The sequence below is a fragment of the Salvia hispanica genome, chromosome 6 (assembly GCF_023119035.1).
Source record: "Salvia hispanica cultivar TCC Black 2014 chromosome 6, UniMelb_Shisp_WGS_1.0, whole genome shotgun sequence".
Taxonomy (NCBI): domain Eukaryota; kingdom Viridiplantae; phylum Streptophyta; class Magnoliopsida; order Lamiales; family Lamiaceae; genus Salvia; species Salvia hispanica.
Genome location: NC_062970.1, coordinates 2,415,889 through 2,440,962, shown reverse-complemented (window position 1 = coordinate 2,440,962; position 25,074 = coordinate 2,415,889). Strand labels below are relative to the sequence as shown.

At 38.6% G+C, this 25,074-nt stretch overlaps 5 protein-coding genes and 1 pseudogene across 7 annotated transcripts; 4 read left to right on the top strand and 2 right to left on the bottom strand.

Moving 5' to 3' along the window:
- Positions 1 to 470: 470 nt before the first annotated feature.
- Positions 471 to 3,544, bottom strand: LOC125195820 (probable protein phosphatase 2C 44). Its single transcript, XM_048094067.1, has 5 exons — positions 3,136 to 3,544; positions 2,141 to 2,398; positions 1,646 to 1,922; positions 1,387 to 1,541; positions 471 to 974 (listed from the first exon to the last, which is right to left on the bottom strand). Exons 1-5 carry the CDS (start codon positions 3,184 to 3,186, stop codon positions 837 to 839), a joined length of 879 nt encoding a protein of 292 aa, XP_047950024.1. The 5' UTR covers positions 3,187 to 3,544; the 3' UTR covers positions 471 to 836.
- Positions 3,545 to 4,812: 1,268 nt separating this feature from the next.
- Positions 4,813 to 9,158, top strand: LOC125195959 (hepatocyte growth factor-regulated tyrosine kinase substrate). 3 transcript variants are annotated; one of them, XM_048094267.1, is made up of 10 exons: positions 4,813 to 4,968; positions 5,844 to 5,900; positions 5,980 to 6,047; positions 7,269 to 7,479; positions 7,555 to 7,658; positions 7,781 to 7,856; positions 7,945 to 8,004; positions 8,088 to 8,138; positions 8,269 to 8,347; positions 8,764 to 9,158. In XM_048094267.1, exons 1-10 carry the CDS (start codon positions 4,888 to 4,890, stop codon positions 8,838 to 8,840), a joined length of 864 nt encoding a protein of 287 aa, XP_047950224.1. In that variant the 5' UTR covers positions 4,813 to 4,887; the 3' UTR covers positions 8,841 to 9,158. The 3 variants fall into 3 exon arrangements, with proteins under 3 accessions (XP_047950224.1, XP_047950225.1, XP_047950226.1); XM_048094268.1 differs by lacking the exons at positions 4,813 to 4,968; positions 5,844 to 5,900; positions 5,980 to 6,047 and adding an exon at positions 6,857 to 6,995 and having other exon boundaries at positions 7,241 to 7,479; XM_048094269.1 differs by lacking the exons at positions 4,813 to 4,968; positions 5,844 to 5,900; positions 5,980 to 6,047 and adding an exon at positions 7,109 to 7,148 and having other exon boundaries at positions 7,241 to 7,479.
- A 341-nt stretch (positions 9,159 to 9,499) lies between these two features.
- Positions 9,500 to 10,846, top strand: LOC125195960 (E3 ubiquitin-protein ligase RHA2A-like). Its single transcript, XM_048094270.1, has one exon. It carries the CDS (start codon positions 10,101 to 10,103, stop codon positions 10,581 to 10,583), a length of 483 nt encoding a protein of 160 aa, XP_047950227.1. The 5' UTR covers positions 9,500 to 10,100; the 3' UTR covers positions 10,584 to 10,846.
- Positions 10,847 to 12,093: 1,247 nt separating this feature from the next.
- Positions 12,094 to 13,998, top strand: LOC125193734 (glucan endo-1,3-beta-glucosidase 5-like). The gene is made up of 2 exons (XM_048091599.1): positions 12,094 to 12,441; positions 12,774 to 13,998. The coding sequence occupies exons 1-2, from the start codon at positions 12,107 to 12,109 to the stop codon at positions 13,915 to 13,917; spliced, it is 1,479 nt and encodes a 492-aa protein (XP_047947556.1). The 5' UTR covers positions 12,094 to 12,106; the 3' UTR covers positions 13,918 to 13,998.
- A 518-nt stretch (positions 13,999 to 14,516) lies between these two features.
- LOC125193573 lies at positions 14,517 to 18,450 on the top strand (annotated as a pseudogene).
- Positions 18,451 to 18,522: 72 nt separating this feature from the next.
- Positions 18,523 to 24,810, bottom strand: LOC125197015 (alpha-aminoadipic semialdehyde synthase). The gene is made up of 24 exons (XM_048095705.1): positions 24,530 to 24,810; positions 23,856 to 24,117; positions 23,693 to 23,779; positions 23,486 to 23,615; positions 23,236 to 23,409; positions 23,041 to 23,123; positions 22,854 to 22,967; positions 22,639 to 22,714; positions 22,327 to 22,498; positions 22,160 to 22,256; positions 21,920 to 22,086; positions 21,608 to 21,665; positions 21,374 to 21,514; positions 20,931 to 21,266; positions 20,738 to 20,818; positions 20,467 to 20,650; positions 20,256 to 20,385; positions 19,967 to 20,046; positions 19,663 to 19,821; positions 19,344 to 19,581; positions 19,145 to 19,253; positions 18,880 to 19,041; positions 18,733 to 18,802; positions 18,523 to 18,655 (listed from the first exon to the last, which is right to left on the bottom strand). Exons 2-24 carry the CDS (start codon positions 24,099 to 24,101, stop codon positions 18,603 to 18,605), a joined length of 3,147 nt encoding a protein of 1,048 aa, XP_047951662.1. The 5' UTR covers positions 24,102 to 24,117; positions 24,530 to 24,810; the 3' UTR covers positions 18,523 to 18,602.
- Positions 24,811 to 25,074: the final 264 nt, after the last annotated feature.

The following is a 25,074-nucleotide window of genomic DNA, read 5'->3' as shown; positions in this document are numbered from 1 at the left end:
TACACGTCACTCTTAATCAAAATACTAAAACTTTACATGCATATACCAATTTAAGATTACATTTGGTTTTGACATAGACAAATCATTCTAGTACAGTTGCGAGTTTTTGAAATTTTGTGATTTGTCATTCAAATTTTGAAATGCGAAAAGTAACATGAATTTAACTAAATTCTACTATATAATTTTATATAATTTACCCAAATTACAATTTGAAATAAGTAACTAATCCTTGTTAAATTGATCAACTAATTCACTCCACACCACATTAATTAAAGTGAAGTCAATGTGCTCACTCCACACCATATTAATTAAAGTGAAGTCAATGTGCATGAAAAGGGCAAAACTACATTAAAACCTTCCTACCATAAGGATAAGAAACATTAATAACACACAAGAAAAGTAGATGGACTATGATTTCGGGAACATTAAATACATGCAATTAAGTAAAATAAATATTAGTAATACCCATCTAACAAAAATGTGGACTATATTTCATGAAAATAAAAATGAAATAGGACAATACATACATACCATCAAGGAAGAAGAAACAAACCAGTTCAAAATACATTTCTAATCTCAGTTTTAGTTATTTCTCATATCTATATACATACACATCAAGCATATAAAAAGTCTTCAACTCAAACTACATGAGAAATCTGCCATTATTAACAAAAATTAAGAAAAAAGTGATTTTTCCCTATCTACTCCAAACAATGCTTTCGAGAGAGAGAGATGCAAACTATCTACTTTGATTCTTCCCAGCAAACAAACCAAATTATTCAAACACTCTTTAGATCACATGAACCGTTACTCGACCGCATTCTTCTCTCGTGGCATCAGCCGAAGCGAATCACAATGCACGATATGTCGTCTTTGCTCTTTCTCGTCAAAGCCTCCGTGGTCAGACGCTTCGCAGCTGCTTGAGGGTCCTTGATGTTCTTTACCACGTCGACCGCCTCTTGGTTGCTCATTACCTGCTCAATTCAATTTTCGGTTCAATAATCAATTCACAAAAGAGTAAATGTCAACTTTGGTCCTAAACATATGACCAAAATACGAATTTGGTTAAATACATTCACGTTTTGAAAAACAAATCCATAACAAATGAAAATGTCGACAAGTGGTCCTTTTTTTACGGTTCCGTCAAAAAACTAACGGGTCATGCCACTGTGCAATTAGCATTGATCGTTAGTTTTTTTATGGAACCGTCAAAAAAGGAACTACTTGTCGACATTTTCATTTATTATGGACATGTTTTTCAAAGAGTGAATGTTTTTTACCAAATTCGTATTTTTGTCATATATTTAGCAATTTAGGACCAAAATTGACGTTTACTCTTCACAAAATAAAATACTAAAAAAACTCGGCTGGTGTGAGAGAGTTAACCTTCCACAAGCCATCACTAGCCAATATGACAAACTGTGTGGTCGAGTCAATGCGTATGCCACGCACATCGGGCTCCGAACTCAAATGTGCTTTGAGATTCTCGTCCCCAAAGGCGCGTGCAACAGCAAGCTGGCCGTTGACACGAGGTACATCACCTGAGATGAGAGTCTTAATTTTCATGGCATCAAATCACAAAATTCCAAATACATTTCGATACAATCTATCTACAACGAATTTAACGAGAAGAGAGGTTAAATACCGGGAAGAGTCGTCACAAAACCACCCTGCTTCTCGATCCTCTTCTTCTCACTATGGGGCTCGTGGTCCACGGAGAGCTGTTCCGCAATTTTATTCCTACAAATGACCGCCCTCGAATCTCCAATGTTTGCCACCCACAGGTGCTTTCCATCGATGACAATTGCAGTAACTGCAGTCGAGCCACCCGGTCCTAATTGCATGGATTTCTCTAGGATGAGTTTATCGGTTGAATGATACGCGTTTATTATAGCCGAAGTGGGATCCTCCCAAAAATTAGGCTGCACGGGTTAAAAAACGATACCTTCAGATAAAGAAAAGTGCCTATTTATCCATGCTTACTACTTAAAGCTCAAATCTAATTAACACAAGTCCAAAACCACAAAACTTCATGGTCTTGGAAACTCTTTACTTTCCTAAAATGTTCGATAAAATGATAGGCGATGGTTGCCATCTTTATCCGAAAGTGAAAATGGGCGTAGAGAGAAACTGAACACACCTCTCGCAGTATATTGTCGAAGAGATTATCCTTTAGATAAGTGGGGACACGATCGCCTAGGTGGCCATCGTAGATTGCAAACAAACCAAGAACATGATCCCTCTTCTTCCTGTACTCAGCAACATGGTAGTCTTCCATGTCATGACCCGATTGCCCTTTCACCAAGTGGAAGCCATGGCTCACTTGGTTCGTGATCGGTGAAGACTTGCTCTTCCCTTTTCCAGTATCGGGTGAAGAACCTTCTAAACCAGCAATTTTCTACAAATCCCACATGAAAAAGCCCCCAAAAACGAGCTACCATCAATCTCAACGCTTTGCAATTCATCAAATCTCAATATACAAACAACTAATCATCACTGGTAATTCTTAATTGTCGAACAATTAACACACATAAGCAAGAACTCTTCACAAAACTAGGATAAGGGTCTCCAATTACCAAAATTTCTGACCAAACATGTACTAATCAACGATTAATCATTGAACAATTAGCACTTAAATCACCTCTACCACAACTTATTATTCCATAATTACACATAATCAAGAACTCTGTTGCACAAAACTAGGATAATGGACTTCAACAATTCAATTACCATATTTCTACTCCTGAAAAAAAAAATCATACCTTTAATTCCACGATTATCAAATCATCGATTTTACCATACATCAACATCAAAACTCAATAGATAAACAACCAATCATCACCCTTAGTTCTTAATTATCGAACAATTTACACACATAATCAAGAACTCATTTTCACAAAACAAGGATGAGGGTCTTCAATTACCAAAATCACTGACCAGATATGTGCTAATCATGACTAATCATCAAAGAATTAGCTCTCAAATCACCTCTACAACATCTTATTATTCCAACACACATAATCCAGACCCCTGTTGCACAAAACTAGGAAGAGGGCCTTCAATCACCATACCTCAACCCCTTAAAAATCCATTCTTTTAATTCCACAATCATCAAACAGGATCCAAAAAAGGTACCTTGATCAAGCCAAGAGGGCTGCAGCCTTTAGAAGGGCGCTTCTTCTCCATCTCTATATCTAAACCTGAAAGCTAACACCTTTTGATCATAAAACAAAGGGAAGCATACCAAACCCTCATACACAAACACCCCTTTCTTCTCTTCCTATCTCGATCAAGAAAAGATGGCAACAAGAACAATAAAAAGAGTGCTTTTTTCTTGTTTGAGAAAAGAAAGACTGATATATCTATGTGTGTGAAGTCTCGGGTACGGCAAAGGGCATGTGAATTGAAGGAAGGTTGTTAAGTATTTCAAGAAGATTCATGGAAATTTCTCTTGCCCCATGGATTTTTTTTTTGGGGTAATTAACTTGATAATGGGGGAGCTGCTGGTGCTGGTGCTGCAATTGGTAGAGTTGTGATGTGGGGACAGAGGAAATGGGAAGAATTGATTAATGGAGTAAGTTGACATATTCAAAGTCTAACTTGAAAGCGTGTGATTGTGTTTGAATTGTCTTTCTTCTTCTCTCTTTCTTTTTATTCTTCTGTCTTTCACTGTTTTTGCAACGAGGATTTTGAGAAATGCCATAGCTGAATTTGTCCTTTTTGAATCCTAATTCTTATCGAATTTTGTTGGTGGGATGGTCGGAAAGTAATGTGATTCTTTGTTGCTAAGTTCTTGATTTAATGTCACATTTTGAATAATGACAATTGACCATAATCTGTTTATTATATCTAATGAAGATTATTCTTTTCCGATCTTCCTAATATAGGATATCTTTTATCTTAATATGACATTAACCGGAAACGCATTGATTCTTTTTTTATTTACGTGCAACACTTCTTTGTTTCGTTAATCATGAATCTTGACGATCGCCATTATAGTTGTGTTTTGCCTAAGAGTTGGAGTAGCTTGAACCTGATTGGAATTCACTTATAGTGGATATGGTGATATATTTCCTTAAAGGAATGATTGGGACTTCAAATTATATCCACTTGGTAAATTTATTATTGAATATAACATCATTATGAAATTTTCTTATTAGAATGATTAGGGCTTCAAATTTTATACATTTGGTTAATTCATTCTTTGAATTTAACCTTGAGTCATAGTAATTATTTTTTTTAAAAAAATTCATGAATTTACAATGGATAATTTTTTTGCAAACACAGAAATTTTCACATATTTAGATGTGTACGAGTGTCTATAGTGAGTGTTTGAGAATGTATAACTTTGATAATTTGCCTTGTTGCAAACCCTAACAATCGATCATATTTATCGTGAAATTAATTTTGCTTTTGCGATCGAATTGTGATGAATGACTACTGAAATCTAAGATTATTCAAAATTTATTTTATAAAAAATCTAATTCATAAAATAAAATTAATCAATACTATCTTCATTTCCAAACAATTTCTATTGTTTTGGCCATCCAACAAAATTAGTACTATACGTATATTTCTATTTTATTTATTAGGGTTTAATTTTTTTTTTCCCTCCTTTATTTTGTCAATTTGACCTTTCCAAAAAATTTTATTTGAGGATAATTTTATTTAATTTATCAAGAACCAACATCACCACGACATAATAAATTATTATGTGAGATCGCCACGTGAACGGCTCAGATTGGAATAGCAGAAATGGGATCAACGGCTCAGAAGATTTCACGAAACGAGGAGATTTGAGGTGAAATTCCAGTTGATCAAACCAAAATTGAAGTCGCCAGTGAGGAGAGAGCGAGACTGTTGCTTTGCTTCGCTTCAGTGGTGAAGATGTCCGTTGAGCCGCCGCCCTTCCAGGAAGCCTCTCGCTGCGATGTCTGCAAATGCAGCTTCTCCACCTTCCGCCGCCGGGTAATTCGCACTTCCGATGCCAAAAATTAGTTCGAGCTACTTTGATTATGTTCCTCATTTAATCGCTCCTGATTTCGATTGCATTTGGTTGTTGAGTGCAATTTAATGTGGAAAGTGAGGCTCGTGTTAATATTGTGATGAAGATAAGGGCGATTGCATGTGTTTGTGATTGATTTGATCTGATTTTAGGGTGAGTGATCGGTTGATTTTGTGGTTGCTGATCAGATCGATTGATTGTTTCAGATGCGGGTGCCCTAGCCTTCGATTAGCATAGCGTACTTCATTTGAGTAGTCTAGGATATAGGTCATCTGTATGTATTTGGGGATGGATAAAGTAGGACTTTTGCTATTTATTGTGCAATTTGTTTATTAGAAATATAATTAGTACTTGATTAGGACTAAGCTTGTGCTGACATCCTCATCAGCATGCGAATCCTGTGGATGCTTGCTGCTTTTAAAATCCAAACTTGTGCAGTTATTGAGGTTTTAAAAGTACCTCTATGCTTCTGGCTTTGTGAGAGGTAGGATTATAAGTATCAAGTATTGTTGATGACTCAAATGTCCAAATTTTTTGAGCCATGTAGGCAAGTTAATCATGTGCCTGTCTGTGATATTTTGGTATGAGAATGTTTGGCTCGTTATATGCTATATTATCATGTTATTGTCATTTCTATCGTTGAATCCCAACATAAAATCATGCTTGTTGTAAATTTGAAACATACACCACCTTGCTAGGCTCAAAATTATTGGATATTTTGTCGTATTTCATAAGGTTTTGCTGACTTTGTACCTAAAGTTATTTTCTGTAGGATTGACAAGATTGCAATATGATTGCACATTATGTAATTCTCTTGTCACATCTCTTGTATTTGCAGCATCATTGCCGATGTTGTGGCCGTACTTTATGTGCTGAACATTCTTCTGATCAAATGGTATGCACTCTATAGAAAACACATATCGCATTATGTCTCTATTTATGGAAAATTTCCTAATATCTCTCCCTTGTTTCAGCCGTTGCCACAATTTGCCATTCATACGAACGTGCGAGTTTGTGCTAATTGCTTCAATGACAGATCTGGGTAATTTTAGCTGATTCTATTTTCTTTTTTGCTATTTTGTTGGGTTTCTTAAAAAAATCAGGGTGAGCGTGCATGCATGTGAAACATTACTTTTTGGCTGAAAGTTTAACATTGAAATTTTTGCAATCCATGTACACATGTGTTAGCTAATATACTACAAGATGTTCTTGCGTAGGGAACATTCACGAAATAACTAACAAAAACAGTAAAAAAAAGCGACATAAGAATCTACTTAGTTCAGAGTAACCAGGGGTGGAGCTAGCTCATTGCTAGAAGGGAAAAATGTAACATATAATAAAATTTACTTATGTTAATTCATTCACTATATGCCAATCCTCAGATTCTTAAAATTATCTCATATATATTCCCCCCCCCCTCCAACATAATTTTCTGTATCCGCCTTTGAGTGTAACACACCTACCTCTTTGGGATGGGGGGATACTATGGAAGTCACTCTCGGTTGGGCACTTAACCACCCAATACACGAGTATTCAACTTACTCCTGCCATAATATATACCAAAATAATAGAACAGTCTAGCTAACAAGGACATATTAGGGGGCAACTAGTAGGTTAGTTATAACACACTCGATACTACATTGTGCAAGGAAAATAATACCAGCTCAAAACCCCAACTTATTGGATGAAAATTGGTTTTCATATATAGTCTTTAAGCCTTCGTTCAGCCCTAGGTTTTGAAGTTGACAACAACAAAGAACTTTCCTTATAAAGATTTATCTATTATTTTGTTGCTTAAATATTTGAATCTTGTGTGGTGATCTATATCTCAACTCAATCTAAACCAATGGTGGCAATTTACACTGCATGTTTCATTTTGTGCAAAGTATATTACCTTATCTCTCTGGTCAACTGGACAGAAAACTGCCATATCTGAACCCTGTGGAGCATGCAAGAAACATCAGATCAAGAAATCAGGAACATAGTGCATGTCAGTTCTTGTAATTTGCATGACACACATAATGTCGGATCACCGTGAAAAATAATTTTTTGGCTTAGAACAAGCAGTTGATCTTTACTTTTATGGATTTGTCTTGTTTCCAAATGGTATAGTTTGGTATGCCGCTTGCTTCTTCGATAGCTGGTATTTTTTTGGCTTAGCATTAATCTGGTGGACTAATGTTTATTCTATGATCTGCATTCTTCCCTACTACAACTAATTTATTCCTTCTCCAGTATGTAATCAAGCTTATGTTTGCTGTAGACTGAGGAAGGATGGCGTGTCAGGTGCCACAAATGAAGTTAATGCTGTAACTGATTCCATTTCTAGATTAGATATAGGTGATGTTTCTGATTTGAAACCTGAAGTTAGTTCCGAGAAATCTGCTTTCCCTAGCATTTCAGAATGCAAGTGTGGAATGCCTTTATGCATTTGCGAAGCACCAGCTCCTTCAAAGGATTCTATGTCATCACAGGTAAGTATTTTGTTGTCTAATTGTCCTTAGTGACATAGAAAATGGCACTGATTACAAATCATGTCTCCATTTCAGCCATTTACTGCACCCTCATATAACCCTGTTCAATCATTTCCAAAGCCTAAAAAGACAGAACCAACTCCTAAAAGTAGAGGATCAACATCAAACAGTAGGCAAGGGTAAGCAAGTATTACCAATTTCTAGCATTCATTATGAGATTGTTTTTTTCTCTATAATTTCAAATGTTGTTCACATTCCTTTGATTTGTGTTATTGTGTATCAACAAGTGAAACTCTTGCAGTAATCTTTTCAATCCTGGTCAAGTTTCCAACCCTTCTGAGGATATATCATCCGCTGAATATGAAATCACTGGAGAGGTATTCATTACTTGGCATGCATAATATATAAACACAGGGTCGTTTTATTCCTGATATGTATTGCAGCTAACTTTTGCTAAATTCTTAGGGCTTGAGAGAAGCAATTAAAAATGGCGACACGGATGCTGCCAAGAAGCTTTTGAGTCAGGTACCTTTTGTTTTTCTCTTTCATGACATGTTGAGCTTTTCTCTTTTTCCATTGTAAGTCTGAAAACAAAATCAAATACATAGGGAGTGGATGCTAATTATCGCGACAAGCAAGGCTCGTCTTTACTACACTTGGTACTCTCCGGCTCTTACTTCCCTCCTGTTTACCCCCTACTCCCCCCCCCCCCCCCCCCAATAATTTGTGATTAAATGAAAGTTAAGTGCTTCTAAATGACCTCTTACTTAAAAGATACAATAAACGCAGGCAGCAGTTTTCAATCAAACTGAGATAGTTTTTGCTCTCATGGACCATAAAGCAAGTTTGGACTGCAAGAATTCACAAGGTAAACGTTTTCAACAAGTTTTGCAGCCCCATTTGATGTTTTTGGTAGAAGGACAATCTTTTGAAGTAAAGAATTCCAGCAATGAAAATGAAATGATGTCTATACTAGTCAATTAGTCCTCTCCAGTGTCAGGTCATGAATGTAGTTTGTAACTCCCCAGCAATCAGATCAATTGATCTATTTGTTCCATCCATCCTGAAACTAGCCATGGTTTGCTGTATTTGGAGTGTGAGAATTCTGTCAACATTATTAGTGAGAGTAAATTCTGGATCCATTGGATGGACTTCAATAAGCCATATATCAATAAGCCATATATCGTCTCTCTCGTGACTCGTGAGCATGGATGGCATAATTATTATATAAACTAGAGCAATAAAGAGGTGATTAACTAACTATTTGTGCTGTCATATATGCAGGTGAAACACCTCTAGATTGTGCTCCTGCCACATTGCAGTACAAAATGAAACAGAAGATGAAAGACGATGCAAACTAAGACCACATCTCACCTATGATGCATAAATAACACACTACTTCAAATTCTTCAGCAATATGCACTTTATTGAGGTTCACCTATTTGGTCATGAGATGAAGATCATACTCTACAAGACCTCACCGTTCTTGAGATTGCAATAAGCTTGCTAGGTTGCTGTACATTATTACGTCTTTCTGTAACAAACAGCTATGCACGGGAACTTGTAGAAATACCATGCCATATTTGATCCCTTGTCAGTTTCAGTTACTGCCTAAAAATATTCCATAAACAGTTTCCAACTATATAAGAATTTAACATCAGCTTATGCTGTTCGTTGCATCTTCCCATTTCTCATGAACTTTTTCGTGCCCATGCATGTTCGTGCTCGTCCCTTATCCCGGATAAGGTGGCACTAAGTTCGCTAAGCGAACATGGTATGTTTTTTTGGCAAAACCATGTGGGTCGTGGGACGTTTTCGTTGGCCTAGCTTACTTTTAGATCTGCAATGAATGTAGTATTTCTTTTTCTCAATACCTACTGACTACTGTAACTCCATGTGGGTTGCTCCCATTCATAATATCGTGTCATCTTCTTTTGGTGAATGGTTCATGCAATTGTATCTTTTGCTTTTCAAACATAAATCTGTTTCATAGAAGCAAACACCATAGACAGTTTAATGTGTTTTCAGGGTGATGAGATTGTATCCAAAAGTTAGGGATTCTGCAAGATATCCTTCAAAAAGGAAGGATGATGTGGATTCAGATTCTGATATGTTTGATCCTGATTAAAATTTGTGTTCACTCCCCCATATTTTCTGTTTCTCCTTTAACCCTTTTAAAGCTACTTTAATCTCTCTTTAATTGTTGGATAAGGTCATGTTTTGTGTGTAGGAAAAGCACGGTTTACATCTTGCCCACTTGATGCCATCATAAAGGCTTTTGAAAAAGCATTATCTGATGTGTAAAAATGCCTTCTTTTTCCACCCATTTGCTATTGTGGATGTCATTAGCACATGATCAAGATTTTGGTTGTAAAGTTGTCATCTTTAGTTGTCAGAATGTGGCCATGTCCATGTCAGCTCCACCTCTATTTTTCACTCTTACTGGTTGTTGGAAAGCATAACCAACATAAAGTAAGCATCACCACCTATGTCACCCCTCTCTTTCCCTCTCTTTTTCTTTCTATATATACTTGCTCTTGCTGTTGATATCTTCCCCCTTCCTCCATTTCTTCACTTGCTACATTTACTTGCTTGTGTATTTCAAGAATCAGTTAGCAACAATGGCTGTGAGTGATCAGTTTGTGCTATGCAAAGCAGCTCTGATATTTGCAGTGACAAGATGGCTCCTGTCTTTGGCTCTCAACCTCCTCACCAAATCCATAGCTTCTCCTCAGCCCTCCTCATCCTGCTGCTCGGGCTCCTCGTCTCCCGCGGCCAACCTGAGGCTGCTGAAGGGGAGCCTCTCCCTCACCACGTACGGCGAGATGGAGCAGCGGCTGCCGGAGGGGCACGACGAGTCGTGCGCCGTATGCTTGAATGGCCTGAAAAAGAGCAGCCATGTGTGGGAGCTGAGCAACTGCTGCCATGTCTTCCACAAGCACTGCCTTGAGAGGTGGCTGGCTTACGACAACCGGCTGACCTGCCCTCTCTGCCGGGCCTCCTTGATCGACGCGAGGCCGCTGCCGCCGGCTTCGCTGCCGGAGCAGCCGAGCTGGGCGGTGGAGCGGATGCTTTACTTGTTTGGAGATGATCTGCTTCCTTGATTTCTTCATTGTGGGAGGCAGTTTTTTGGCTATGGCCCCTCCAACTCCAATTAGGCTGATTGGTAGATTATTATTATTTTTTATTAGAGGTTGTTACTATTTATTAGGCTAGAATTATTTCTAGACATATTAGTTTTGTGTATAAATAGTTTGTTTGGGTTTGCACATTTGCTAACCCATTAGTACATAGATATTCGACATTTGGGAAGTGGTGCATTTGTAAAATTGAGGAATATAATCATAAAGAGCAATTCTTTTCCCAATTCAGTTTTCAACTCAATTCAGAATTATCAAGTTTTGATGTCACATGCAACTAATGAAGTTAAATTTACAAATCTGTTAATAATTGAGGGATAAATTTGGCAAATCACATATATCATTTTTTATGTATAGTTGATTCATGATTCATTTTTGTAGTGGAATGCATGTGCTAAAGTGAATAAAAGTTAGGTATGTCATCATTCACCAGTCAATTAATATGACTATAATTCAATTTAGATAGAGTCGGTGATGATAATATAATTAAATATTTGGTCAAACACACCTAAATAACAATACATAAATTAAATTAAGTACTAGATCAGTTTTATCTGTTTACAATTCAAAATATATCTGTGGCAATCTTTTACCATGTTACATGACTCACTCAAACCTTAAAAAATAGAAAACGAAAGAAAAACATAAAAAAAATAGAGAGTGGAAAGTAAAGAAACGTGAATAGTATATAAAAACTAAAAAAATAAATAAAGTTGCTTTCACCAAGGTTAAAGGTTATGACGTCAAAAGATAAACTTTAGATGTGTCCCCTTGACCTATTCTTTTACTTGGGAAAATAATATGTATATGATCTAAATTAATAAAAATTGTAAAAATTGGTACCTAGTAAAATACGGTTATTAAAACAATTATTATATACTCACTTATTTCATAAACAATTGAGTGATTGACCCAATTGCTTTCGGCACGAGCATTAAGTTTCTTTATAGTAGAATTTTGAATCGAACGAAAATCTTATTTTTGTATATTAATTTTAGAACGATTAATTTTACCTAGAATAGAATGATATAATAAGTTGCCTATGAGTCAAAATAGCAATGGATTAATAATTTATGGATGAAGGAAGTATATTATTATTCAATAAATTTATAATTATGACATGAAATTGGTTACATTACATCAATAACACACTTCTAAACCACACCCAAAACCAAGTCACGTAATTCAAGAATCTTGATTTAATCCTCAAAGTGTGGAAGTGGAAGAAAGGTCTGATTTTGGAAACAAAAAGGTGCTTTACTTGTGCATATTCCAAAGGAAAAACTTGGCTCCAACCATATTCCTTTCTTGCTACACACCAATCTTTTCACAATGCGTAGGTTTAGTTTTGTTATAATGGAATCCAGTTCTTTCTCAACTCTGTTTGCAATCCTGCACAAACAAGTCACAATCTTCTCAACTCATTTATATTACAACTAACATCATCATCATAACCACAAACCAAATCCCAACTTGTAGTAATAATCATGGTTTGTCTCCAATATTTATTGATGGCCATTTTTTTCTTGTTGGGTGAAAACCTAGTTGCCGATGGGTTCGCCTGCAACTGGGGATTGCAGGCGTCCCACCCTCTTCCGCCCGACATCGTGGTCAAGCTGATGAAGGACAACGGGTTTGACAAAGTGAAGTTGTTCGAGGCCGACCCCTATGCCTTGGAGGCTCTTGGCAAGTCTGGCATTCAAGTCATGGTCGGGATCCCTAACGACATGTTGGCTGGTATCGCGAGTAGTGTCCGTATCGCGGAGCAATGGGTCGAGAAGAATGTTTCCCACTTTATCTCCAATCTAGGGGTCGATATCAGGTAAAGTGATAAAAGGGAAATATAGTCAAAACGAAGAAAAAACAAAAAGAATTATATTATATTTTTCATTTCCGTCCATCCCACAAGATTTGTCACATTTCACTTTTTACCATTCTGGTAATGGACGACATATTCCACTAATTCATGTCACTCACATTTTATTATAAAACTAATATATAGAAGTAGGACTCACATTCCATTAATTTTTTCAACTCACTTTCTATTGTATTTCTTAAAACCAGTGTCAGATAAAATGTGAAAAATTTAATATTTTAAGTTGACTTTTTCTATTATTATATTCTAACTAATTTTTATCAAAATTCGTGACGCAGATATGTTGCAGTCGGAAATGAGCCATTTTTGAAAACCTACAACGACAAGTTCACCCAAATCACCTTCCCAGCGCTGCAGAACATCCAGGCAGCGCTGATCAAGGCGGGCCTGGGCCGCGACGTGAAGGCGACCGTCCCCCTCAACGCGGACGTCTACCAGTCGGACTCGGGCGCGCCCTCGGGCGGCGACTTCCGCCCGGACATCCACGCGCTCATGCTCTCGATCGTCAAGTTCCTGAGCGACAACGCGGCCCCACTCACCATCAACATCTACCCCTTCCTCAGCCTCTACGCCGACTCCCACTTCCCCCTCGAATTCGCCTTCTTCGACGGGGGCGCGGCCCCCATCGTCGACGGCCCCGCCACCTACACCAACGTCTTCGACGCGAACTACGACACCCTCATCACAGCCCTCGAGAGGAACGGCTTCCCCAACCTCCCCGTCATCGTGGGCGAGATCGGCTGGCCCACGGACGGGGACGCCAACGCCAACCCCCGCCTGGCCAGGCGATTCAACCAGGGCTTGATCGCCCGGATCAACGGGGGCCGGGGCACCCCCAAGCGGCCCGCCCTGCCCGATATATACATGTTCTCGTTGCTCGACGAGGACATCAAGAGCATCGATCCCGGGAACTTCGAGCGGCATTGGGGGGTGTTTTACTTCGACGGCGTCGTGAAGTACCCCCTCGCTTTGGGGCGGGGGAGGAACCTCACGGCGGCGAAGGGGGTTCGGTATCTGGCGCGGCAGTGGTGTGTCATGGCGCCGGATGCTGACCTGGCGGATCCGGGGCTGGGGGCGGGCATGAGCACGGCGTGCACGTACGCGGACTGCACGAGCCTTGGGGCGGGGTCGTCGTGCGGGCAGTTGGACGCGAGGGGGAACGCGTCGTATGCGTTTAATATGTATTATCAGACGGTGAATCAGCAGAAGGGGGCGTGTGAGAGGTTTGGGAAGCTGTCGGTGATAACGAGGATTGATCCGGGGTATCATGCTGGTTCTTGTAGGTATGTGATTATGATTGATAGTGGGAAGCATGAGGTGGCCAAGAAGCCGAGGACGTCGGCGGCAGATGGGGGTGTGGCTGGTTTTGTGGTGGTGACGGCGATGGTGGTGGTGGTGGTTCAGCTTGTTTTTGGTTTTTGAATGAAATTAAGATTCATATTGTTATTCTTGGTTTTGTACATATTATTAAATTGGAGTGTTTTATTATGATTCTTTCTACTACTAAGAGCATCCACAAGAACTATCCAATAGGCAAGCCAAAAACACTTTCTGTCACATCATTAAGGACTTCCCACAACCTAGTAATAGGCTAGCAATAGGCTAACCAACGCCCTAGCCAAGCAAATAAATTCACAAATACGGAATTAAAATTGAACACGAATACGGAGAAAGTGCAATAATAATTTTATTAATTAAAAAAAAATTAACCTAGTACAATTTTAAACGAAAAAAAAGTGTAGTACAATAAAAAAAATAAACAACCATTCAAACAAATTACAAACAATATTAGCGTGCAATCCTACAAGCTCACGACTCTTCAATTATATCATGCTGGAGTCGAATATGGGCTTTTTTGATGCATATCAACAAATGCTTGGACCATTTCGACATCCCCCTGGGGTATCCTAATTCGTACATAGGTGGTGGCCATACCATGGCTTTGTCCGCCAACATCTTCAGCAACCCAATCAATGAGTTATGGACCTTCATTTTCGACATGTATGATAATACACGCGTATATGACATCAGCTACAGGCAGTATACTACAGGCGTGGTGGACCTTTCATCGCAGCCATTCTGCCTGGAGAACACCAAATGCCCGCTCCACATCCTTGTGCGCCGCCTCCTGTCGTTGTGCAAAGCAAATTTTATTTGGATCTGTTGGGTATCTAATCGTCTTCACAAAGACGGGCCACCTAGGGTATATCCCATCAGCCAAATGTAGCCCATATCGTGCTGGTTGCCGCTGGCGACGAAACTGATGGTCGGACCAATGCCAAGGCACTGCTTGTTGAAAAGAGGCAACGACTGGAGGACGTTGATATCGCTGTTCGACCCGGTTACCCCAAAATACGCATGCTAAATCCATAGCCGATAATCAGCTACGACTTTGAGGATCATCGCGAGATTCTTGCCTTTGAAGCTGGTCGTGTACATTCCTTTCCAAGCGGTGGGATAGTTCTTCCACTCCCAATGCATACAACCTATGCTGCCCAACATTCCGGGAAAATTGTGCACCCCCCCGTGCATATCCATCAAACCTTCGCATTCGTCAAAGGTAGGCTTTCGAAGATACATATCCCTCAATATGTGGATGACGCCCCAACAAAAATGTTGCAGACACTCGCGGGCAGTCGTTTCGCCTATGTGAAGGTACTTGTCTAACATGTCTGTCGCACCTCCATAGGCCAACTGCCTAATTACGGCGGTGCACTTATATATCGGCGAGTGACCGGGTCTACCACTCGCATCCTCCCTGAACTGAAAATACTTGTACCGAGCCTCTAAAGCCGACACGATACGCAAAAATAACGGTCGGTGCATCCTAAAATGTCACCGTAAAAACGACTCCCCAAGTCGCGGCTCCTCAGTGAAGTAGTCGTCAAACAACCGTAGGTGGGCACCGACGTGGTCTTGGGGACTGTAATTCAATGATGGATGGGGCGAGGGACCACCTATTGCTCCTGCTAGCGCAAGTGCTCTTGCACAAACCGATTTATCTCCGCGGACGTCTGGGCCCATAATTCTTCGTTAACACAAGTGATGCGAATGAAATGAAGTGCAACGAGCTGTATATATAAAGTTGAAATAAAAAAAACATTTACACGTTAGCCGATCGATGCCGCACAATAGCGGATGAGCGATCGGCTAACGCCCGACCGCTCATCCTCCTCCCTCTCGTCTGTCCCGTTTGCCGCGCGCAATAGCGAACGTCCGCCATGCCCGAGCCGCTAGCTGGAGGCTAGGGCGTGCGTTCATCCGATATTGCGGATGCTCTAATAACTTGGGAAAATGAATATATATTAATGAAGATAGAGAGAATAAATAATTGATTATAGTAATAATAAAGATAGAAAAATATAATTGAAGTAATAATAATGAGAAAAAAAATATAAACGGAATGTATTGATGGTGATTTACTTTTTATAAAAATAAGGGAAATTAATACTAACATTTTCCCTTAAAGAAAAAAAACCATCAACTTTCTACAATATATTAGGAAAAGATTATTTTTTTTTTCAAATTAAATATCTACAATTCAAATAGGAAATTATGTAGTACTACTGTATTTAGCATAAACATTAATAAAAATAATTTAATAAGGAAATAAGAAAACCAGTTGAAATAAATAAAAATGCGGTTTTTCTGTTTTTCGCATACATATTCCGAATTTCAGTTGCTGTACTGTTTAATGGCGGCGGCGGGTTCGAATTTCATGTTGGGGCAAAGGGATTTTAATACTGCTTCTTTCATAAGGCATTACTCCGATTTTTCTTCTAAGCCATCAGCAATTGATTTCAGTAGAGGGGGGATTTTCTGCTCCTCTAAGATTGAGAAGAATTGCAATGATTTGAAGAGTGATCGTGTTGCAATTAGGGGGGGGGGCGGAATTCCACCGGAGCAGCTCTGCTCCATCCTTCACCGGAGAAATTCACGATTGCCGTTGATGTTGATGAGGGTATCTTCATTCTTTCACAATATAAGAGCTTTTCATGTTTTATTTTTGCTTTTTTTAGTTTGATTATTTATCTCTATGAATTAGTCAATCTCTTTAGGTTTTGGTATTTTATGGAATAATTCCACCCCCTTAGCTGGTAATCAATGAACTAAAAAGGTTTATTATTATTATTATTATTATTATTATTATTATTATTATTATTATTATTATTATTATTATTATTATCGATATAAATTTTGGTATAAACGATATGTATCGATAAATACGAATTTGGTAAAAAACATTTACTTTTTGAAAAACAGGTTCATAAAAAATGAAATTCTTGTCGGGTCCTTTTTGACGGTACTGTCAAAAAACGAACGGTCATGCTACCGTGTAATTAGGGTTGACCATTAGGTTTTTGACGGAACCGTCGGAAAAAGGACTACTTCGTTGACATTTTCATTTGTTATGGACCTGTTTTTTCAAAAAGTACATGTTTTGGACCAAATTCGTATTTTGGTCATATGTTTAAGACCAAAATTGACCTTTTACTCTTATTATTATTACCTTGTGAAATTGGCATAATTTACAATCACCCTTTTTGATGTGTTAATGGTAGATGCTATTGGTGTCAATCTTTGTTTGGTATCAAGTTTAAAAATTGAAACTTTGCTATGTTCATGAATGTTGAATTCTATTATTGGGTTGTTGGCAGTTCTAGGGAGCTTCGTATCAACTCTTAATCGATTCATAGGAGATCGCTACGCCCTGAACCTCCCGCTTTCTGATTACCACGTCCACGAGTACTTCAAGATATAGGTTATGCCGAATAACTCGTATTATAGTCTCTTCTAACTGAATTATTTGTGTATTTTTTACTTACTCATTTCTATCTTTTGCAGATATGGAACTGTTCACGCGATGAAGGTATAATAACATATGCTCAACTTGGCTGATTGTCATACTTTTATTCCTTTTAAAACAAGTTTTTCTTCAATAATTGGAAGTTCTTGTTAAGCATGCTGCTCTATCTTCTCTCTCTTGCCACAATTTTCGGACAGATCCGTGTTCATTTTTGTACTAGGTTCTATCATAGTTTACAGTTTGAATTCTTTTGTTTCCGAGGGTGGAATGTTGGCTCCATCTACTATATTGATGCACTCTTTTGTCAAATGTTGGAGTTGGCTAATGAGCTTGCTGTTTTTCCAAATCTTCATTTTGATGGTTCCGTGTCTTGGTTGCGTTATTTAAAATATATGTTTTTGCGTTTCTTGTGGCAGCTGATCATCGAGTACATGAGTTCTTCAAGACACCTTACTTCAAGAAAGAGATAAGTCCAATTCCAGGTGCTCGAGAAGCACTTGAAAAGCTATCTAAAATCTATAACTTGTCCGTTGTCACGTATGTATCCCGACCTTTGATCATCTCCTTTCAATACCTAACCCAAGATCATTGCCTTATTTTGTATATTTTATATTTCATGTATAGGTCTCGACAGAATGTTATCAAGGACCACACAATCGAATGGATCGAGAAACATTACCCCGGTATCTTCCAAGAAATCCATTTCGGGAACCACTTTGCTTTAGATGGCAAATCAAGACCTAAATCCGACATTTGCAAGTACGAATCAACTCATTCGTTTTTATTTTCCAATGTGGTTAGTTATGTATCTCTAGCTGAATGAAATCATGCAGGTCGTTGGGAGCAAAGGTGTTGATCGATGACAACCCGAGCTACGCGATGGACTGTGCAGCAGCGGGGATTAAGGTTCTTCTTTTCGATTATCAGAACTCGTATCCATGGTGCAAAACAGAGCATGCTGCTCATCAACACCCTCTTGTAACCAAGGTCCACAGCTGGGAAGAGGTGGAGCAACAATTATCTTCATTGCTTGTTTCTTAGCCATATTTATTAACAAAAATCAACAATTTTTTATTGTGATTCCAGAGAAAGTGTACATGTTCAAAAAAGGAATTATGTAGATGTTTATCTTTTATTATTTCATCTAATATAGACTCTGAATTTCTGGTTTGATTAAAGTTGTAAATTTGTTACTATTGAGTTTTTAGTACTATGCAAACTTATGCATAACAGCACTTTATACAAATTATTATAAACAATTTGTATTTTGTAGATACATAATACAGTCCAATAATAACAATCAATCAGTCTTCTCCACCAACTTGAAACCATAAGCCTCCAAAATTTGCAGAGCTGCAAAGCAATAATCACAAATAATTAGCTCTTTTCCAGCAATATAAAACTAATTTGTTGTACTATAATTAACTTACCTGGTTCATAAATCTCTGGATTTATAGGCCTTAAAACACCCCTCTCTTTGACAGTTTTTCCAAGCAAAAGCTGAGAATAAAAACATCATAGTAAAAATCACTAAATTTAAGATAGAATGGTAGTACAAAAATAGAGGGAGATCATACCAAAGCTCCAATGGCTGCAGGAATGCCGACGGTTAGAGCCATGGCTGTGTACGACCTCGTTCCTTCGGTCCTTCCGAATTCCAGCAGTGTTGCTCCATGGTGTTCACTTGGCTTCCCATTTGGGAACTCCACTTCCACTTCATGGTGCAAGAGGACCATGTCCTGTTTCATTAATACACGCGATCACATCATCCATGTTTCTCAGGCGAACCGAACCCTATGCCTATGGAGCATTATAACTTGTATTATAAAGAAGTAAGATTACCTTCTCCGTGCCTGAATAGGCCAGCCTCTCTTCCATCTGGAGGCAGGAAACGTCGAATGCACTTTGGCACGACTTCGGGATTTCTGCCTTCTCATGAAAGCCCAAAAATCTGATGAAACAGTAAAAGAAACAGATTAGTAAAGGTTAGTTAGGTGCCTCATTTTTACTATTTCGAAGCTTCATCACAATATGAACTTACACGATTGTTTTCGCTGTCTTGATTGCTGTTTCTTTCTCTTGGCAAAAGCCAAGAGAAAGAATCTGATCTGCAATCCATTTCTCAGTTACAACCAATCCCTCTGAGTCTTCTGTACTGTGATTGAGAAGTGATAGCAAAAAGGTTCTATACGTTGGCCTTGTCTCGTCTTTTAGCACCGGGGTTGCTTCTGTGTTGAAGAACCCGATTCTTGCTAGAGTTCCCATTATCCCTCCAAAACCTGCAGTATGATATCAGTCCATATTTAATGTCAAAGAAAAACAAGAACTATTTAGATGCATGAAGGAGAGGGGGAGATTGCCTTCGTATCTAAGAGTTCCTCGAAAAATGGTCGAAGCTTCGTTTCCTATTCTGTAAAGGTCTCCATACACCAAGGAGTTCCTATTTGGAAGACATTCGAGTGCAAATGCAGGGAAGTATGGTATCCGAATCTTCGAAGCAGAATCATACAGCTTGTCACCTGCATTCATGAATTGCACATTTTAACACAACAGAATAGGAAAAGAAAAGAAGCGACAGAGATTTGAATTGTCAGCGGAGAAATGTAACAAAAGAAAATCAATCTGTTCCACTGAATATGTTGTGTTTGAGTAAGAACAAGTTACCATCAACATGCACAATTTCACCATCATGTTTGTACACTGCTGGATTGCGCCCAGCTCGTATAGCGCCAATTGGACTCCAACTGAAACGCGGTCGACAAAATAAGCACTATGATTAGCATTCAGAGGCCACCAAAAAAAACAAAAAACCACAGTGGTATTGTCCTTTTCATCAAAATGGTCAACAAAATTATTAGTTTAAACAAGATATGATGTTCGTGTTCGTGTTGGAATAACTCTGAATATATATAGCGGAAACAGAAGGAACTGAAATTTCTATCCAAAATCACACCTAAATTTGTAAGCTAAAGTGTTGTTTGCAGCATCTGGAGATGGAAGACCGCCACAGTAGGAAGTGAAGGACTTGATCTTGCCCCCTCTTGCATGAGCTTCATCGATCATCTTCATCGCCATCATGTGGTCTGAATAAGACCATTTAGTTTCCGTTATCGACATACATCTCATGCTCAATAACATCAGTGTTTCCAAGTATCAAAACTTACCTATTCCGGGATCCAAGCCCATCTCACAGAGAATTGTCACATCAGAGCTTTTTGCTGATTCATCGAGCTTGGACATGGAGTCGTCCACGTAGCTAGCAGTGACGAGGTGCTTCCTGGATTGAATACAAGCATTTGCTATAATACTGTGGCAGCTAGGTGGCAGTAAACTGATCACTACATCAACCTGCAATCGAGTAAGAACGGCAATCATTCTTTCCAAATTTAAGGGGAAAAAATGAAATTTTGGTGCTATAGATTTTTCAATAAACACCTGTGTAATGTAATGGTTGAGTTTCTCCTCATTCGAGATATCAAGTTGAACTGCCGTTGCATTTGGAAGTCCTTCAGTGATCTGCTCCGTGTCATAAAATGTAGATAGATATCCGATTACTTTTTCCTTTATCGTCTTTAAAAAGAAAGCTAAACATCACAGTGAAATTGGAAGTAAATATTGTAAGACTAACCTCTTCTGCATCTTTCAGGAACAAAGAAGCAACAATGACATGAACAGGAGAAATCTCCTCTTTCATGTCCTCTGTGATGTATGATTTTTTCGTCGAATCACGGCCAACTGCTGTCAGAAATTCTACAGCTGGTCGACAAACTCGGCCAGCACCTAAGATAAGAACAGCAGCTTCACTTCTCACCCCATTTTCCTCCCTGGTGCCATTTTCTTTGAATTTCCCAAGTGTAAGTGATATCATGTCGTTTTCACTGTCAACAAGCTCGTCCCTCGGATTTGCAAGTGAAGTTAAAGAATCGATGATTTTATCTAGCACTGCCTTATCATCAGCACCTATCTGTGAAGTTAAAAAGATTTTCTTTCAAAACAATACACAGAAAGGAAAGAAAAATGCAAGCTTGAATAATTATTTGTCATCATTTGTAGAGCTCATATGACACTTACTTCAAGCTCTGAATATGACAATGCGCTCGTGTTTTGACCAACGTGACATTTCACTAAATGGAAGGAGCCACCTGCTGCTTCGATGATATCCAGAGCTTCATTGATTAGGAACTGGTCGAACAAATGGCCGCTCAGAGACATCTACAAGATCAATCACATCAGCAGTGTTAATTGAGACCAAAAACAGCACTAAAGACGATGTTTACTCGTTAAAAAAAGTTTGTAACTTGATACCATCTTTGTGTGCTTCATCTTTGCAGTCTGCAAAGGTTGTAGAGTTTGTGACGAAACCCTGCCAAGGAAAGCAACAAACGCAGAAAAGAAAGGTTTACAATTCGGATACAACGAATGACAGAAAGAAGATAAACAGAAAAAAAGTAGTCATAAACTTAGATACCCTCAATCACTTCACCTATATTTTATGTTATCATCTGTTGTATAATTGACAAAAAAGGCACTTTCTTTATACAATAGCAATATCTTTTCTAATGAATATATATTTAATAACTTAATACATATAAACAAAAAGTGAATGGTGAAACTTACTCAATGTCAGAATTTCTCATTCTAGGAATGTAGTCATACAAGGGGGTTAGTGCGCCAGCGTGGACGATGCAAGCTCGCTTCAGGGGCGAAGGTAATCCATCGAGGGACGTTGAAGAAGCTAAGTTTCCGATAAACTTGGATAGTATGTCACCAAAGTGTTGGGAAGCCTATCATGTAGTACAATAAGCAAATTTAGCAGCTGAAACTGAATAAAAATCTCAAAAGATGGATTGTTTTCACCTCTCTAGCAAACTCTGTTGGAAGAATGTCGACAGCGGAACAGATAATGCCACTGCCCTCCATGTCGTGATGGTACGAGTTGTCATCGGGATCATATCTAAGTATACGATTCGAAAGAATATTAATGTTTGCCATTCACAACAGATGAAACATCACTATAAGTTTACCTGATGAAAGGTGAGTCGATAGATGTAGTTCTATGTACAAATTCTAACGAGCCACCTACATCGCATGTTATATCCGAGATTCCAACCAGCGGACATCCTTTCTTGATTAGATCTTGCAGCTGCGTGTTAGTCAATAACCGAGGAAATCTTTTCTCCCAATACATACAATTTACTGCCATAAGTAACACAAAAAATACATAAAGAGAAGAGCTTTTATCAGCAGACTGAGTTGCAAGAGCTCGTGCGTTTGATATAAAATAAGTAAAAAACGATACAGATGAGAAACTGTCAGTTCGAGTGAAAGATACCGACCTATTACAGATGCAAATGGAGCAATCTTTTCATGGAAAATAGGTCTGTAGTTTTCGGGATGTGCATAGTAGTCCACCTGATACGAACAGAACATATCGACTATGAAGATATAACTTGTGATAAACTGCTTTCTCTGTTCAATTCTACTTTAACATGTTCTCAAACTCTTGTCAATAGATGTTTCTATAGCAAGAACTGAAGATGTTAGAACTCACCTTATCGAATGATTTGGAAGGATCATTGTGAACCACCATATCTTGACTGGTGACAGCACATCCATACACTTGAAAGGCTCGTTGCGAGGTTTTCCCTACTTGAGAATCTCCGGCCTAGCAATAGATAGGTGTTTCTATTAATTACTTAGAAAAAATCTGGCAGAAGAGAAAAAGCTTTCCAACTTACTGTCTCAAATAGATCAGGAAGACTGCTTGAGTTAACAAAAGTGTGAGGAAGAAGATTAAATATCTCCTGTGCTCCTTGAGAGACTACATAAATGATCAAATGTAACAATTAGTGAGGAAACACCGAAGATAGACTATAAAAGGAATGCATGTTTATTTGTCAACTCGAAAGAGTGATTATTGGCTCAAAGCCTACCATTTCCAGAACCGGTGAAGACAAAGACTAAGGGGCAGATTCTCGATGGGAGGCCCGCTGTAGCTATCTCTTCCCCGACAGAAATGACAGCAGCCTTTGCAGCAGCAAGCGAAGAATACATGTAGGATTGGCCCAAGGAGAGGAAAGGTGTCGAATATCCAAGACTAAGAAACCCTGAAAGAAGATAAAAATCGATTGTCATTTGCATACCACTATAAACTCTTGAAACGAAATATAATACTATGCGTACGCTGTCCAAGGCCACACAAGAAATCAATCATTCCGGCCCTTCCAGCAAATTTCCCGAATGCCAGTAATCGTTTACCATGGTCTCCAGTTATAAGCTCGTAATCAAACAAAGTAGCCCTCTCAGCCAAAATCTACACAAAAAGAAAGGCCAAGCTGAAAATGCATGTTTACTGAAAACACATTCTCCTTCACAGCAAGAACACTGAACCTTATCAAGAAGTGGCATGTTTTCTCTCTGTGCCTTGTGAGTGTGTGAGAAAAACGCGTATGTCTTGTCCGGAAGTATCATGTCCAACTGCACCAAACACGTGAAACACGAGTTATACTAATTTCCAACACTTTGGGTGAAAAGCAACACTGATTGTAATCACCTTCGGCTGTTTGATGCCTAAAATGAAGCCACATTCAGACAAGTCCTCCGAAATCTCACAGCCAACATCCTCGTACTGTGCATCATGATGGATGCGCTTGGTCGATGGCTGCAGAATGATGCGGGAAACTCCCGTTTTGGCACTGCCCCTCAGCAGCCGCGCACAGTGTGCAGGGGTCACCGGAGCTCTCCTCTCCCACTTATTCGTGGACTCCGAGAGGATCCCGACTACTCCATTTCCCAGCATGATTTAGCTCAGCTGCCTAAAATTACATCAACCTTATTTCATTACCATACTTAAACAAGATTGAAAAAAGGAAAAAGCCCAAAAACACAACAACTCCTCTTGACAGATTTAACACACTTGAAAGCTTAAATTGATGCCACTGCAGATGCCAATTAACAATGACTACAAAAAACAGAACTTTACATATGACAGAATGCCACTGCTCAAACTCAATCAAACATGCACAGTTAAAACAATTCAAGAAAACCCAAAAGTAGAATGCGAAACCAACAGCAAACACGTGAGATTTTGGGAGTTTTTTTTCTTTATCAATCACCAATTACAACAAATGCTCTAACAAGAACCAGTAAGATAAAATCACCATTAAAGACTCGATTTTTATTGATATCAAAATCGTGAAAAGAGAAGTAGAGAAAGGTGGGACTTGCCTTAAGTGGTAAAGATGGCTTCTTTTGTTAAGAAAGGGAAGGCCCTTTTGAGCTATTGATCGCAGCGTTCAAGTTGGTAGGAGAATTCTGCTATTCCCTCTGCAAAAATGTGTATGTGTGTGAATCACTTTTGTTACATAAACAAACGTGAAAATGAGGTGTATCAAGAAGCTGTTTTCAATGTTTTGGAGTGACACGTGAAGAAGTTGTCTTTCACATAGAGCTTTCAAGGATTGCCAAAAATTTCATGGATTGAATGTGAAAAAAAACAGTAATAATGAAATAGCAGTGACGTAGATGAGATGGCGGATGTATTGGATAAAGACAATTATATACGGAGATCGACGTGGTGACGTGGATGTTGACAATTGTGGTTTTTTATTAACTACTCCCGTCCCGGCTAAGACTGACATATTCGCATGAAATTTTATGAATTGTTGATTAATATAGTTATCGGAGAGAAAGGGAGTTTAATATATAATAGGAGAAAGTAAAAAATAATTAGATATATAGAAAAAAAAATACTAAAAATAGAAATGTATCAT

Bases quoted from the DNA above. Each gene is read 5' to 3' on its own strand.
- LOC125195820 (XM_048094067.1), bottom strand. From the start codon at position 3,186: ATGGAGAAGAAGCGCCCTTCTAAAGGCTGCAGCCCTCTTGGCTTGATC. The intron at 2,399-3,135 runs GTACCTTTTTTG...TGGGATTTGTAG, and splicing joins GCCCTCTTGGCTTGATCAAG to AAAATTGCTGGTTTAGAAGG. The intron at 1,542-1,645 runs GTATTTAACCTC...CTCTCATCTCAG, and splicing joins TTTTGTGACGACTCTTCCCG to GTGATGTACCTCGTGTCAAC.
- LOC125195959 (XM_048094267.1), top strand. From the start codon at position 4,888: ATGTCCGTTGAGCCGCCGCCCTTCCAGGAAGCCTCTCGCTGCGATGTC. The intron at 4,969-5,843 runs GTAATTCGCACT...TTGTATTTGCAG, and splicing joins TCTCCACCTTCCGCCGCCGG to CATCATTGCCGATGTTGTGG. The intron at 7,480-7,554 runs GTAAGTATTTTG...TCTCCATTTCAG, and splicing joins AGGATTCTATGTCATCACAG to CCATTTACTGCACCCTCATA.
- LOC125195960 (XM_048094270.1), top strand. From the start codon at position 10,101: ATGGCTGTGAGTGATCAGTTTGTGCTATGCAAAGCAGCTCTGATATTT.
- LOC125193734 (XM_048091599.1), top strand. From the start codon at position 12,107: ATGGTTTGTCTCCAATATTTATTGATGGCCATTTTTTTCTTGTTGGGT. The intron at 12,442-12,773 runs GTAAAGTGATAA...TTCGTGACGCAG, and splicing joins AATCTAGGGGTCGATATCAG to ATATGTTGCAGTCGGAAATG.
- LOC125197015 (XM_048095705.1), bottom strand. From the start codon at position 24,101: ATGCTGGGAAATGGAGTAGTCGGGATCCTCTCGGAGTCCACGAATAAG. The intron at 21,666-21,919 runs GTAAGTTTCACC...TTTCCTTGGCAG, and splicing joins ATGAGAAATTCTGACATTGA to GGTTTCGTCACAAACTCTAC. The intron at 19,822-19,966 runs GTAACTTGTTCT...TCATGAATGCAG, and splicing joins TGAAATTGTGCATGTTGATG to GTGACAAGCTGTATGATTCT.